The 16,293-nt window shown below is 46.7% G+C and overlaps 1 protein-coding gene across 1 annotated transcript in view; it reads left to right on the top strand.

Annotated features, from left to right (window-relative positions):
- The window catches only part of GAP43 (growth associated protein 43), a 74,212-nt gene that overhangs the window by 26,266 nt on the left and 31,653 nt on the right, over positions 1 to 16,293 (top strand). Inside the window, exon 2 of the mRNA XM_032776817.2 lies at positions 13,653 to 14,259. Within this exon, the coding sequence (XP_032632708.1) occupies positions 13,653 to 14,259 (607 nt within the window). The remainder of the gene's footprint in view (positions 1 to 13,652; positions 14,260 to 16,293) is intronic.

The following is a 16,293-nucleotide window of genomic DNA, read 5'->3' as shown; positions in this document are numbered from 1 at the left end:
TGACCAAGCAGAGAGGCTGTTTTGGGTGTACAGCCCTCCCTCACTTCCTGGACAGAGTTGAGGGATGGGAAGGTAATGTATGTGTGTGTGTGTGTGTGTGAGCACGCACACGTGCATGGAGGAGAGGGGGATATTTTCCCTCTATGTGCAATTAAAAACATCAGAAGTGTAGGCTGAGAGGGATTTCACAAAAATGGTGGCATATGGGACTATGGCATCCAAGACATGCTGCTGCTGGGGAAAAGTCAGATACACAAGACAGGGTTGTGTCCTGCCCTCCCTACTCACAGGGACTTCATTCAAGTGCCTTGTTGAGTCAACACCCTTTCTGCCACCGTGTCTGGACACCTGTAGGGGAAGCATTCTGCAGCCAGAGTGTCGGGCTCTGCTGGGTCAAGCGATATGCATAATAGTATGTGTGAGCATGGAGCCCGTCTCTGTATCAGTCCAGGGCCAGCTGGACATCAGGAGCCAGAGCATGAACCAGAGATGCCAGCTGCCCTATCAGTCCCCAGGAATCAGAACCTAAGCTCTTGACACTACTTTGGCACCAGCACCCTGAGCCTGTACCAACAAGGCCAGCCACAGGAGCTGGTGCCAACTGGGCCAACCTCTGTCCACAGGAGCCGGAACTGGTGCCAACTGGGCCAACCAGGCCCCAAAGAGATAGAAGCTGTGCCAAGTAGGCCAGCCCCGACCAGCAGGGAGGCAGAGCTTGTGCTCAAAGGGTATGTCTGCACCGTAGCTGGGAGCGAGCCTCCCAACCCTCGTAGACAGACTTGTGTTAGCTTCACTCAAGCTAGCGAGCTAAAAATAGCTGTGTGGCCATTGTGACTCTGGAGGAAGACTTGGGCTAGACACCCAAGTTCAGACCCAGGGCGTCAAGCCTGAGCCACAACGTTCACACAGCAATTTTTAGCATGCTAGCTCAAGCCCCAGGAATGCAAGTCTGTTTACCCAGGCTGGGAGGCTTGCTCCCACCTGCAATACCCCGAGGCTGCCAAAAAGAGCCAGGCAGACCCCGTAGGGAGCTGGAGTCTATATCAAGGGTGTGAGCCATGTGCCTCAGGGAGCAGGAATCCATAGGTGCAAGGCCAACAGGATCTGCTGCAGGATCTCTAAGCACGGGCACATCAACTTTTCAGAGAGAAAATGAGGGTGATCTTCTAGTGAATGAAGGGGGTCAGATCTGGGAAGGGGCTATCATAAGCTAAGCAGGCTTGGGCCCTGCCTGTATTTGGATGGGAGATGTGCAGGTTGCACCTAGGTGCTGCAGTGTGGGGATGGTGCTTTTCTCTCTGAGTCAGTACAGACACCTGTGTGCCAGAGAGTGCTGGGGCCCTGTGCTCTTTCACGGGGTATAACTAAAGATCCCATATAAGAAAAGAGATGGTAACCTTGGTGTCCTGGCCAAATCCCAGTCTGAGTAATTACAGTTTGCCTCTTTCAGTTCCCCCTGCAATTTTAATTGGATGCAGTGGTCTTCTTCACGTCCTGTCTGAAACTGTGGTGTATGGTTGCTATGCACTGTTAAGCAGCTGCTGTGGTTAACCCCAGAAGTGGCTGCATTTCAGGCATGGGTGAGGCAGTTTTTGTATCTGTAATGTCTGTAAAGCACTTTGGGATGAAAAGTATTGCAGAAATGTCACCAAGTCATTTTATAATCCCTTGCCCCGGGAGCAGGAAGGAGGGCAGTTATGGATACCACAGAGTTTCTACCTGCATTATTGGTTCGTTAGAATGATGTGGTCTTGTTCAGCAGTGCAGCAATGCACAGGAGACACTTGTGTAACTATGAAATTGCTCTCAACCAGGCTTCAGCTGACACATGAGAGGCATGGTCTGTTTGATGCCCTAGTTGTGTAATAATAATATACTCATGATAATATTTTGCAGTTGCAAAGCACTTTTCACCTATAGATCTCAAGATGCTTTATAAAGATATATATCACTATATCCTTTTTACAAGTGGGGAAACTGAGACACACAGAGGGGAAGTGTCTTGACCAAGCCCCCACTGGGCATCAGTGGCAGAAGTGGGAATAGGACTCAGGTCTCATGACTCTCACCGCTGCTTTCAATGCGGGGCCACCTTCCTAGTGGTGACTGTCGCTGCAGGATTCCATGTGTCAGTGTGGCCCATCCTGCTTCAGCCCACCCCACAGCGGTGCTAACAATCTTCAGCAAGAGGAGGGAGAAAGGCGAAGGATTGAAAGGGGAATTTCAGTAGATACCTCCCAAGCAAACAGATCTTGACATTTCCCTTTGCTCCTTTCTGGTATGTTCTCCAAAGATCCCCTGGCATGCTCTGAGCACAGAAAGGGGTTAATAAACCTGCTGCTCTGGCCAGTAGTCCCTCCTCTCCCTTTACAGAACAAGGTCTAACATCTGAGGCTGTGGCTGCACTAGCCCTCACTGTAAGATCTCTCATATAACCACTCTGTGCCAGTGGGAGGGAGCTCTTCTATTGACAGAATAAAACCACCTCCGTGAGTGGCAGTAGCTATGTCGGTGGGAGAAGCTCTCCCACAGACACAGCATTGTCCACATTGGCACTTCCGTTGGTGTAAATTATGTCGCGCTGGGGTGTGTTTTTTCCACATCCCTGAAAGACATAAGTTATACTGACAAAAGTGGTAATGTAGACATGGCGTCAGACTGTGTGAGAGCTACTACTGAGCGTGCAATGGCTGCAACATATTCCTACACTCTTCCAGCATTCCTTGTATCTAGCTCATTGCTGTCCCTTTGGGATAACTTGGAATAGAAAAGGTTTTATAGATACTCTAAGTTTGCTTCACTAGACAGCAGGCTGCCTTCTTTTCCTCTCCCCTGTCTTCCAAGAAGAGAGTTCCATGTCTGGCTAGTGCAGTTTGCTACCCATATCTATTGTCTGAAGTGGGGAAGGGAAGGGAGCAGCAATGCCCAAAGCTGCCACACATTAACACATCAGTAGCCAAATCAATATCCTTCCTGACAAGGCTAATTCCCCGGAGGGGCACTGCCGCCAGCCACGCTCGCAGGAATAGCCCTGCCGTTGCTGGGGAAATGCTCATCCGGGGGTCCCTGCAACCAGTGCATTGCAGATGGCGTTCAGGGCTCAGTGCAGTGACACTGGGCGTGCTATGGAAAGATCAGCAAGTGGTGCCTGAGTTGCAGCAGCAACACTCTTCTGTTCACACGGGTCTGCTTCTGCTGAACCTGTCCAGCTATTCACTCTCCTTTTTGTTACATCTCTCCCTCTCATACACGTCAGAGAAGCATCAGTTACTCTTCTGTCTGTCTGTCTCTCACTCTGTGTCTCTCCATGTGCCTTTCTCAACCTACCTCTTTCTCTTCTTTCTTTGTCTGTTTCCCACTCTGGCTCTTGATTTTGGCCAGTTTCTCTCTCTCCATCCCTGTCTCTCCTTTTCTCCTCTAATTATTGTCTCTCATTCCTTTGTTCCTGCCCTTTTCTATTTTTCCTTCTTCTCTCATCTCATTTCTTATCTTCTTCTCCTGCAGCTCTCCCTTTTCATTTCTTTCCCTCTCTTCCCTGTCCAGCTGTCCCTGGTCCATGCTCTGTCTCTTGCTGTTTTCAGCCTGGGTGACTCTAATCTTCTTTCAGTCTCAGCTTTGCTCATGGCGGTTTCTCCAGACAGAAGGCAGAAAGGGTGTGGCACCCGTCTGTGTCTGTGCTGGGAGGGAAGACTCTCCCCCAGGCAGCGGTGGCGGCTGGTGCTGCGGCAGGAGCGGAGAACCAGCTGCATTGGCGGAGCCTGCTCTCTAGCTGTTTTCCAAACCACTGGGAATTAATCCGCGCCTCACTTTCCCTAATTGCTTGGGATGTTTGTTTGATTTTAACGAACCTGTAAACGCTTTGTGGGAAGATAATTGCCCCTATTTCCAATGACATAAATTAAAAAAAAATAATAATAGAGCAAACACAGCCCCACGCTCACACAGCCAAGTGTGGAAGATGTTGGGAGCTGCTCAGCTCCCTCTGATCATTAGGCTGAACTGTTTCACCGCAGTGGCATCTCACTGTCTGCAGTGGGCATCTGAGTAAGTTCAGGGTTAATGGGCAGTTGAAAAAGAGGATTGAGGAACCAGAGGGTTCGCTGCAAGCCTTTCCTCTCCAGAGCCGTGAATTCAGTGGTACATTCAGAGAGAGGGGAATGGGCGAAAGCAAGTGGGACAGAAATTGCCTCCTTTTTAAAAAGAGTTCTGGAGAGGTCACAACACCTTGGCCTCCGTGGAAGCTCAGCCTCAGTGACTGGCTGCACCATATCTGAGGGAAGCATTAGTCATAGGTTAGCACCTGTCCTCTGGCCCTTGGTCTTGGCTGAAGCTGGAAGCAGGGATGCCCAAATCTCATGGGAACAGTAGTTCTGAACTGCTGGAAATGAGAATCACCCAATCACGTTTGTGTGGAGCCTCCATAGTGAGACCCAAAACTAGATAAAGTCACTGAATTTTGAGTTTCCTTACAAAAGTAAAATGCAGGCCAGAATTGCCAGAGTCTGCAGGGATTTATGGATCGGGGTTGTTAATAATAATCATTTACATGGTGACAGCAAAAAAAGGGCCTGAATACGCTAAGAACTATATAAACACATAGAAGAACACGGTCTCTGCTCTGAAGCACTGGAAACTCTATAGGCCCAAGCCACAGCGTTTGGATCTGGCTCCTAATTTCCCCAAAGTCTAGTGGTTTTAAGATCCTGGATTTGATCAGAGCCTATCTTCAGCTGAAGTCATCTGAAATTCCACTTATCACTCAGCTTGTGAGGGGAAGGGCACAAAGTACATTTAGGATTCCCGGCATCCAGTGAGCTGGCCTTCCTCAATGCAGGACCATCTGAGGCAATTTAAGGCCTAAACAAGATGCAGGCTGAGAGCGCTGGTGTTTAATCCCTTCCTTATTCTGCCACTAAATTGTTTTCAGTTGCATATTGAAAATGCACGAAGGGACAAGATAGGTGAGGTAATATCTATTATTGGGCCAACTTCTGTTTGTGAGAGAGACATGCTTTCAAATGTACGCCGAGTTCTTCTTCAGGTCTGCCCACAGGTCATGCACACTTTCTGCTTGGGCATTTTATGCCATTGCACCAGGAGACCTTTCTCTGATGCAATCCATTCTATTCCGTCCTATGTGAGGGTGCAAGTGTCCCATAGTGAGCAACACACATGTGATTTCTTGGGCATTCTAACAACCACTGCCCTGTGTTTTACCCAATAGGGAGCATGCACACAGTCTCTGGTATTGGCAGTACTTTAAATAAAGTCAGGAAAGACAGGTGGAAAGAGGAAACAAAAACCCAGGAGATTTTGATGAAAATGAAAAGAAAAACAAAAAAAAAGTTGAATTGAAATCAATTTTTTTTTGGCTAAAAGCTGCTGAAAATAAAATAAAATTACAAAAAAATCTAGCCAAAAACTGCTGTAAATTGAAATATTTCCACCCCCAAAACTGAAGAGTTCAGGCTTATGGTTTTCCAGCAAAAAATTGAAAATTGTCCAGTAAAACAGACACTTTCTAAGAACATTTTTGTTTATCTGGTAACCCAATTTTCTGTCAAACTGTTTCAAAGAAAAATTTTCATCTAGCCCTGATAATCAGTTCAGCTTGGCATATTTAGATGCCTTTCTTCACTTACCCAGCGAGGTGCTAGGGGTCTTGACATGGGAGGATATAACATTTGACCATATTAACAGAAATACTAACAAACTGAAAGGAGTTCAGAGGAGAGAAAGAAAATGGATGAGGGGGTTGGTGGGACTGATTTGGGAGTGATTAAGAAGATAAATATGTCAAGCTGCAGTAGGTAATGGACAGAGGAGAGATCATGATAATCTGCAAATATTAAAGGAGTGCGAACACTCCTATCTATCTATCTATCTAATTTAATCAGGGTTCCCCACCTTCCCAGATTGGCCAGGAATCTCCCAGAATTGGTCTCAATCTCCTGGTGACTATTAAAGGCAATCCAGGAGATTTTAATAGGCCAAGGTATGGTCGGTGGCGCAGTGGGGCTAAGGCAGGCTCCCTACCTGCCCTGGCTCCGTGCAGCTCTCACAAATAGCCGGCATCTTGGGCTTCTAAGCGCAGGAGCGACCAGGGGGTCTCCGTGTGTTGCCCCTGCCCTGAGTGCTGGCTCTGCAGCTCCCATTGGCCAGGAACTGGGGCAGCACACAGGTCCACCTTGCCATCCCAGAGCCTAGGAGCTGGACATGCTGGTTGCTTCTGAGAGCCACCCAAGGGAAAACACCTCCTAGCTGGAACCTGCACCCTGCACTCCCTCCCACACCCCAACCCCCTGCCCCAGCCCTGAGCCCTCTCCTGCACCCAAACTCCCTTCCAGAGCCCACAACTGCTCCTGCACTCCAACCCCCTGCTCCAGCCCTGAGCCCCCTCCTGCATCCAAATTCCCGTCTAGAGCCCGCAACCCACACCCTCTCCTGCACCCCCAATCCCCTACCTCAGGCTCAGCCCGGAGCGCCCTCCCACACTCCAAACCCCTTGGCCCCATCTAGATTGAGCACATAGCAAGTGTGAAAAATTGGGACGGAAGTGAGGGGCAGTAGGCACCTATATAAGAAAAAGTCCCAAATATTGGGACTGTCCCTATAAAATTGGGACATCTGGTCACCCTAACCCCACCCTCCCCAGCCCAGAGCCCGCACCCCCTCCCACAGCCCAACTACCTGCCCCAGTCTGGTGAAAGTGAATGAAGGTGGAGAGTGAGAGACGAAGATAGGGGGGATAGAGTGAGTGGGGGTAGGGCCTTGGAGAAGGGGCGGAGCATAGGGGTGGCCTTGGGAAGGGGGAGGGGCAAGTGTATTTGGGATTGTGCGATTAGACAGGTGGCAACCCTTATCTATCTATCTATCTATCTATCTATCTATCTATCTATATATCTATCACTCACACACTCCATTCTGGGCACCAGAAAAGAGAGGAAGAACGTTCTAACCATGAGATCCATTAGGCTGTAGAATAGTCTTCCAGGGGAAGGGATGGAAGCCTCTTTGCTTGGGGCATTTGAAGCTAGATGGGACACTATCCTGTTCAATATACAATAGAGAACTATCCATCACTGGCCTGTGGGGAGGTGAGCTAGATGAACTAACAGGTCTTTTCCCTCTTTAAATTATGTTTTGACCATAACAGCAATACTCAGTCTGGAAAAAGGAATCATGTTCTTGTTTCCACACACTGCAGACAGGTTGAGCAGGGAGGGGCAATCCTCTATCCTGGTGTCTTCACACCATTTAACTGGGCTAAGCAAAGCTGTTCTCAGTGCTAAATTGCTTCCTCACTTCAGAAGGTGCGAAAGTCTTTTCTATCTCTCATACATTCACGCTTCGCTCCTTCTGCGGAGACAGCTGGTGCAGTCTTTTCTCATGTGCTTCTCTCCTCAGCTGCCAGGTCTCAGACAAACTCTCTTGCTTTTCCCATAACACAGCTCCTTCCTTTCTGCCCTTACACTCAGGCGCCAGCTCATCTACCTTTTGAGGCACCACTAATGCCTCCCCCCCTTGGCCTGCAACTCATTGAGTCCCTTTGTCCTTCAAGTCAGAGGTCAGGAGGAATGCATTTGGCTCCCAAGAGGAAAGGAAGATGGAGAGTTGGGAAGGAAACCAGAGTGAGTAGGTATGTGAGAGTTATGGACTTATCCGAGTGGCTGGACAAGAATGGGGAGGAAATGAAGGAGAAATGGCTGACTTGACTACAAGCAAGAGAGCAAAGGAAAATCATTCACCTTGAGGGAGTGTCCCTAATGGCACCAAGGCTTACCTTACTGTGTGCTGTAGTCAGGAGTAGGGCACATGGAAAACTCCAGGGGAGCTGCCCTCAGGAGTCCTCCAAATACCACAGGCAAACAGCTGTCCCTGGACTAGCTTTCTAAATGGCATCCATCCAGATCAATGAGAGGAGTCCCCAGAATATCCCAGTGCAGAGGAGAGACAAGGACAGAATGAGAAAGATTCCCCATTCACATTAGGCTCTGTACCTTTGGCAAGAGAAAGAGAGTATGGAGGAGGGGAGGGTAAAATGAGGGACACCCTCTCCCAACTTGCAGAAGGGATGCCAGCCATCAGCCTCTGCCAGCCTTTCCATGGGTACAGACTCTGGTCCGCTTAATGTGCATTGCTTTCTCTTCTGGTAATACTTGAAAGATAAATAAACCGAGAACTTCCAGGTAATACACCGTGAATCCAGAGACTAGGGAGCTAGGAATCCAAGCTTTAATGCATACAGTCCAAGGACAAAAAGGAAAGGAAAGGGAGAGTAATGCCTCTGGGTGTGTACCAGAGTTGTCTCTGGGGCTGACAAGTAGAGACACAGTCCCTTGCAAGCTAGTGTGGGGTAGAGGGGACTCTGGTGGGAGAGGTAGAGAGGCAGGCCATCCCAGTATGCAGCAGAGGGGGTTCTGGAGTGTCACAAAATGGAGCAGAAGCAAATGAGTCAATGGTCTTAAAAAATGGAGCGATGGGCTCCCTGTCACATGCCTCCTCCAGTGACAGGGTATGGGACATTTAAATGGAGCTGGAAGGTCTGGTGGCACCTTCTCCATTCCTAGCAATAATTTGCCCCCATCTACAAGTTTTTGGTGGTAGTGGCCAAGTCAGCTCTGTGAGTGAGAGGGGAAACCTTATTGGGGTCAAGGGCCAATGTATTTTGCATGCCTGGAATTCTTCCCGCTGCTGGCTCTTTCCAGCTGATCGACACTCCTCCTACGTTGGGATCATTTATCTTCTTGCCTCCTGCTCCCCAGCTACCTCTGAGAAGGAAACTCTGACAGGAGCTGCCTGCCTGAAAAGGGAAGCCTATCATATGAGCTTGGGGTGTGTCAGACAGAGGCAGACAGAGATGCGGAACAAGATCATGTCTCTGTACAGAAGACAGACTCTGTGCTGTGTAGATAGAGACAAAGCTGCTTAGCTGTGTGCTTCACAAAGAGCTATCAAAATCCTGCTCATCTTATTCGTGCCAAAGTCCCATTGTCTTCAGTTACTATCAATGGATTGGTCAGTATTGCTGACTTTCCATCATGGTAATGTCTAGGGTTCGACCCACCATGTACAATACAGAGAACATCTACTCTGTGCAGAATGATGATGTCAGTGCATAACTTTCACAGTTGGTTAGTTTCCATATTGTCTATACAGAATTCAATCTGTACGTAAGCATGTGTGCAGCACCTAGGACTGTTGGACTCTGATTCCTGACTGGAGCGTTTAGGCACTGTCACTGTACAAATAATTATTATTATTAATAACAGTAAATAAGAAGCCATTAAAATAGCACTCGAATATCATGAGTGTAGACAGACAGAGAGATAGATTTCCCTTTTCCACTGGGATTCCTCGGAACCATGTTCATGTCTTGGAAAGACTGACTCACCTCTTCATTCTTCCAGGGAAGATAAATTGCGTTCTGGGCTGTTCACTGTGTATGGGTTATTTCTGACCCAACCTTCATAAATAAGGTATTGTTTGCAGTGTGTGTAAAACTCAATGATGAAGATGCAATGCCTGTTTTCCTGACATCAGAGGTTTTCCTTGGCCAAAATGCCTCCCTACCTCAGTGGTATATGCAGCATGACACATGCACCGGTTAGCAGCTGTGTTCCACCCCAGAAGTGGCTGCATTCCAACAGTGCGGCACATACATGGTTTGTGAAGTACTTGGGCATGCTCCAGGAGGAAAGCTGGTATGGAAATGTAACATGTTATTCCTCAGTGGCTTCTGGGGTAAATGTTATAGAAATGCAACACTTATTATTGAGTGGTTCTAGCTGTGTTTGAATCACTGTGCTCCTGAGCTGGAAGTGGTCTTTTATTATTATTTATTATTATTATTATTATTATTTTATTATTGCATTCCCTCGCCACACACTGACCTGAAATCCCTCCCGTGCTTTACCTCCCCCCACTCTCTGCCAAAGACCTCCTTTCATTTCACATATGAAATGATACCAAAAGCATGTCTGTGTAACACAAGGTGTCTGCGAGCAAATCAAGGCAATGGGGAAATGATGTAATCATGGCATGGTTAAGAGTGTGATGTCATCATGACAGCAGTTCACTTTAAGTGCTGGTGAGGCAGGCCAGGCTCTGAACTAGAGTTCACTTTTTATCCAAAGGGCAGATACAGCATGGTCAGCAGCGAGGCAAACCCTGCAGATAAGGCTCAATCACTGACCTGGAGGGACTCTCCTCCGGGGGGCAGTAAGAGGAGAGGTCAGTCTCCATGACCTTAGCTAGGACTGCTGACAAGCGAGACAGTTAATGTAATTGCATTAGTGGGAGTCGCATATTGTAAATTTCTGGTTAATAGAGCTGGGCAGATATTGAACACATGGCATATGCTACCTTCTGTGTGTGCGATGATGATGGTTATCTGGGGGTGCCTGGGGTGGGAAAGGCTGAGTGGAATGGTGGGAAAGGGATTCAGTACTCTATGCAGGGCCAGTGTAATATGTTGGTCAGAGGACAGGAGCACATTAATTAACCCTTTCCTCTTTGTGTGTCCCTTTTATCCGAGGGTTGTTGTTTCCATCACCTTCTCTAATGAGTGTGGGAGCAGCTGGATGCTAGGGGCTAGATCCTTAACTGTGTTGTGGTTATGTTCGATGCAGCTGGCCTTAAGCCACCCTTCCATTCCCCTGATACTGGGGCTATCAGGGAGCTGACATGGTTCCTAGTCTTGTCACATCCTGGAGTGGTCACACACAGAGACCTCTCCATTGGCTGGAACACTGTGTGGTGCCTTTGTGCTTTCCTGCCCCTAGTGTGCCTGTGTGGGGATGAGATGGCTTGACACCAGCTGAGGTTTTTCCCAGACTGAGGAAGCTTTAAAACCCCTTTGTGCCCAATGGGAGACTTAAACAGGGCTGAAAGGTATGACCCTAGGTATCTACTAACACATGGACAGAGGCAGCTTTGCAAATGCAGGCACTCATTTGATGCTCACAGCAGCTGGCATAACATGTTAACAGGCTCATAGACTCCATGGTCCTGTTGACACCATGTCACCCGGCAGGCCGGCCTTACTGCTCGCTGAAAGTTTGCAGTGCTGTAGCACTTTGCATCTGAGGTACTTAATGAATTCTGAAAACATTAGTAAACGTAAATTCACTCCCTCCCTTCGCAATGGGCATGGTTGTACCCATTCACTAGATTCTTGGGGCATAGCCACATCCCACAGTCACTCTCATATCGATTGGACATGGTCAATCCTCATGCTCACTCTGAGGGATATAGGTGTGGTCACACCTTATGCAAACTCACATGTTCACAGGAGTGTCTTCCATCCCCTGGCTCTCTCTCACATATGGATGTGGGCGTGGTCAGTCCCCATGCTCACTGGCACTTACTGATGTGGGCGTGGTCACCCTCACACACTGATGTGAGCACAGTCCATCCCCTCATTGACTCTCACATTGATGTGGGCATGGCAAGTCACCCTGCTCACTCACATGCTGTGGGTGTGGGTTACTCCCCAGGCTCCCTCGTTGCTGTGGGTGTAGTCAGACCGTGCTCAGGTTAGCATGCAAGTGGTTACGCCAAATGCTCACTCTCAAACATTGATATGAACATGCTTACTCCTGCTCACAAACTGATGTGGGTGTGGTGAGTCCTCACTCTATTCTTACACATGGATGGGGGTTGGGGTCAGTCCCCTCACTCACTCTGAGGTATATGTAGTAGTCAGGTAGTCAGTCTGCATGCTCGCTCATTGACTTAGCTGTGGATGTGGTCGCTCCCCATGCTCATTCGCATGCACAGATGTGGGTACGGTTGCTCCCAACTTTCACCATCATATAGATGTGGCATGGTTATTCCCTAAGCTTTAAGTGAAGCCCAGGCGCTGGTGTCTGAAGAGATGTATTGATAGCGTAGAAGCCACTGCATTCCAGCTTGTCTCTGCTCTTTAATAGCTCTTTTGGTAGACTGCTGGATTGGAATATTGATGGAAAAGTATCCCCTTGTCAATATGCAGTTGAACTGTTACCTACTCGGGCTCTGGTAAATTATCAGAAGTACAGTACATATCATAGAGTGAAAGGAGCCATTAAAGGGTAAAATCTACCTTGATTCATGAGACCAGCACGAGGCCTGTATGGATTGTATTTCTGCTTAAGACTTCAACATAGGGATTACGACATACATGGTGTATGTGGCCCTCTGCTCATGAGGAATTAATAGAGATACCAATTATCTGGTAACACTGAATGACTTATCACTAGCTACTTATTTTCCTTTCAATGAATCTGGCTTTCAAAGCACAAGCAGATGAGACTGGGGACAAGAGAGAGTGGGTGTTGATGGGGCATTTGTGAGGCATATATTGTGTGAGTATGTGTGTGAGAGGGAGTATTTGTGTGTCATCCATGGTGGAGCATCCCTTAGTATAACCCTTCAGTGGGATTCCCCCTAGGCAAAAGACACCAGTGACACCAAACCCAACACTGCTAGCACCGAGATCTTACACAAAGCCACCCCGAAAGCAGCGTGGGTTGGGTTTTGTAGGGTGGAGGGGTGGTGGATTTGAAGAGTCAGTAAAAATAAATAAAGAACCAACATTTCTAAACTGATAGCAAATACCTGGTAAATATCACAAATTAAGGGGGGAAAAATCACATGAAATTAAGGAGAGGCAAACAAGTTAGCTCAGATCCTCCTTTGCAGCCAAAGAGCACTAGGCACAGCTGATTGGCTGAAAAAGTGGCTTTGAATCACCTTTGCATAACTCCAAGGGACACTGTTGTGGCCAGATATTGCCAGGGTGTTGGGATATCCCTACACCCCTTTTTCCCTGGCCATGCCCCTATGCTTAGGTCGGGGGGGTGGTTCTGGAGCCACTGCAGGGGTTGTATATAGGACTGGTCACTGCATTTTTATCAAAAAGGTTTTTCAATGAAAAAATGACTTTTTGAACAATACCCGCAGTTTTACGAACATTTTCATATTGATTTACATTTTCTGATTTTTAGTGAACTGATTCAAAATAAGAAAAAAATCAGTTTGAATCAAATTGAATATAAACAAAAAGAAAGTGTTTCTTCTCCTTCTGAAAAACCCAAATAAATAAGTAAGCCCTAGAAAAAAAGGTGCTTCAAATCAAATCAAAATTATTTTTTATTGGTTTCAAATCAGTTCCAAAAGAATGTTCGTTTCAGATCATTCCATCAAACAATGGGGACATTTTGGGGGGAAATGTCAAGGGAAATGCAATTTTATTTCATTGGCTATTTTCCACAGAAAAGAATTCTACATTTTTGCACAGCCCTAGCTGGATACCGCTGAAGAAACTTCCTACGTAGGGGAGAACCTCGTGAGCCTGAATCCACCATGTTAAAACAACTTTGTTCTGGGATCTGCTGTGAAGTTGCTAAATTGAAAGACAGGATCAGACTTGCTGTATGAAGTGAATATGCAAAATAACACACACACATGCATATAAACAACAGTGTGGTAGTTTTGCCACATTGCTGCCACATGGAGATAAGGGTGCTGCTCTAGCACATGCTCGACTCTTGACAGGCCTTGCCCAGCTGAGAGAAGGGCGGATGAGCTGATATCAATGAAACAAGCTTTCACTGCATGTATAAAATTCTTTATCTGACTCCTTTCTTTCTCCCCCTTTCTCCTTAAAGGTTGAAAAAAACGATGACGTTGACCAAAAGATTGAGCAAGATGGCATCAAACCAGAAGATAAAGCTCATAAGGCAGCCACCAAAATCCAGGCCAGCTTCCGCGGACACATAACAAGGAAAAAGCTCAAGGGGGAGAAGAAGGGAGATCTCCAAGCGGCCAATGCTGAGGCTGCTGAGAAGAAGGATGAGGCCCCGTCTGATGGTGTGGCAGAGAACAAAGAGAACGACGCTCCTGCTGCCACAGAAGCTGCTCCATCTGACAGCGCCCCGCCTGCAGAGGGCAGCAAAGATGGCTGTGCTCCCTCGGAGGAGAAGCAGGGGGAAGGCACTGCTGATGCTGGCTTAGAGCAGCCAGCTCTGCAAGCAGCCACTCCCGCCTCCTCCTCAGAGGACAAGCCCGCTCCCACTGCCACCGAAACGGAAAGTGCCACTAAAGCTTCCACTGATAACTCGCCGTCCTTGAAGGCTGACGAAGCCCAAGACAAAGAGGAGCCTAAACAAGCCGATGTGCCTGCTGCTGTCACCACCACTGCTGCAGAGGATGCTACTGCCAAGGCAATAGCACAAACGGAGACGGCGGAGAGCAGCCAAACTGAAGAGAAGACAGGTAAGTGGATGTCAAGGAGCAGGGCTCTCTCTAAATGGACTGTGAAATGGCCCTTGCCTCCCTGTGGTTCCCTGGAGTGTCAAAGATAGAGTGGTAAGAAGTTAATAAGTGAGGAAGACAGGTGGGCAATGACCAGTCCAGTCATCTTTGTGTTTCAGGAAAAGGTGAGAGAGATTTTCATAATAGACCCCTGAGCTTGTGGAAACACCTATGGAAGCTGTATGATATGGGATATGGCTAAATGGGTGGGATGGAGAAGACGGATTCCAGTGCAGGGAATCTTTTGACGGTAACAAGAGGCTGAATCCAGATCTATGGTGAAAGCAGATTCTGAAGGGATTTTTTAAACCTCATTTACCTTGAACCTGTCCAGAGACAACCCCCTGAATTCATGCCCTCAGCTTTGATTCTTTAGGGCCTGATTCTCCACTGTTTTGCCCTTTGTGTCAACCTTTACACCTGTGCAAAGTGAGTTTAAAATGCCATCACTGGAGTGAGCAACCAGAGAATCTTGATTTGGTAGAATTTTACACTCACTCTGCACTTCCTTGGCACAGGTGCAACATCCCTTTCGTTTGGCTGTTATCATCTCCTTTAATAGTGAGGACATACATGCACCAGCTCCATTGTAATGACCAGAGCTAAGTAATTTATTACAGCAGATATTGATTTGATTATTTTCATCTATTTTGTTTGCAGGTTGTCAGTGAGCTGTTTACAATATTCTTGCACCTAATCGGTATTCTAAATTATTTGCAAATTTCTTCAGTAAATATTTCTTGGCCGCAGATCACTGGAATTGTGAACATTACAATTGAATATACAATTTGCAGTTCATGCTCTAACATAAGTAAATAGCTTAGCTTGCCAGCACAGAGTGAGTTGTAAATTTTACCATTGCATATACACTTTTTAAAATTAGCTTTCAGTGAATATTTGAATATTCAAGCACAACATTTGCCTTTTATTCATATTCATTTGATATTCTTGCTCGCGGAACTCAAGTTCTCGAGTGTTTTCAAAAAGCAAATGTAGAAGGTTTGTGACCACAGTCAAATCAAAATTCCCTTTGGCATGCTAATGAATATTGGTAACAAAATCTCCTTTCCCACTAGTTGATCAGCTTTTCCAATCACAAATTCACACAGTTGGTGTGTTCTAGGATCACAGAAATTAGAGATGGGGAAAAAAAGATCCAATATGTCTTTTTATCCATTTCCCTGATGTGGGATATTTCCCTGCAATATGTATTTAGGCATGGCAGAATTTGATTTTTATTTTTTTATGATTCTGACAGTAAATATCCATGTTTATTTGTAAGCCTTTTTCAATTTTTATTAATTTAAATGTTCACAGTTTGGGGAAATTATGTGTGTGTGTGTGGAGGGGGTCAGATAATTATTTAATGATGGGATATACTGAGATTCAAAAAGTTAAGGCTTTTCAACCATTAAAACACAAATTGTCAACATCGTGTCAAAATATACAAAACAAACAGCCTTAAATCAAACTCTAAATTCTCAAGTGGAATTTTTCTTATTCTGCCTATCTGTCATATGTTATGATTATTGAGGGAAATATTTTTTCATCTGTTTGTGTGCATAAGGTGAAATCGACGTTTTTCTAATCCTTCTGAGTCTAAATATGTTCCACAGTACTTTGCCTAGTCTAGTTGTGAAGGGCTTTCACAACAGTAGGGCTACCACAATGGAGCTTCCAGTGTTTCCTACATCTCACAGCTAGGAAATGTTCCCTGATACACAGCCTACATTTTTCTTTTCCTAGTTGCATCCTATCACTCCCTCGTGTCCCTCTAAACAATGCTTCTCCTTCCCTGGCATTTACTGCCTTCCTACACTCATACACAGTGACCATGTCCCCCCAGTCATCGTTTAGTTATGCATTATCCTGCCAACTCCCAGCAGTGCTGTGGTGGCTTGGTCATCCATGAAAGAGCGAGGACTACTAAACATCTGTCACTCCAGCACCCTGCCAGTCCAGGGACTGATCTCTCCAGCTTTTCTCAAAATCTCC

Source organism: Chelonoidis abingdonii, chromosome 1, assembly GCF_003597395.2.
Source record: "Chelonoidis abingdonii isolate Lonesome George chromosome 1, CheloAbing_2.0, whole genome shotgun sequence".
NCBI classification, from domain to species: Eukaryota; Metazoa; Chordata; order Testudines; family Testudinidae; genus Chelonoidis; species Chelonoidis abingdonii.
Note: the sequence above shows the minus strand (reverse complement) of the source record. Positions and strands in the feature narration are given on the sequence as shown.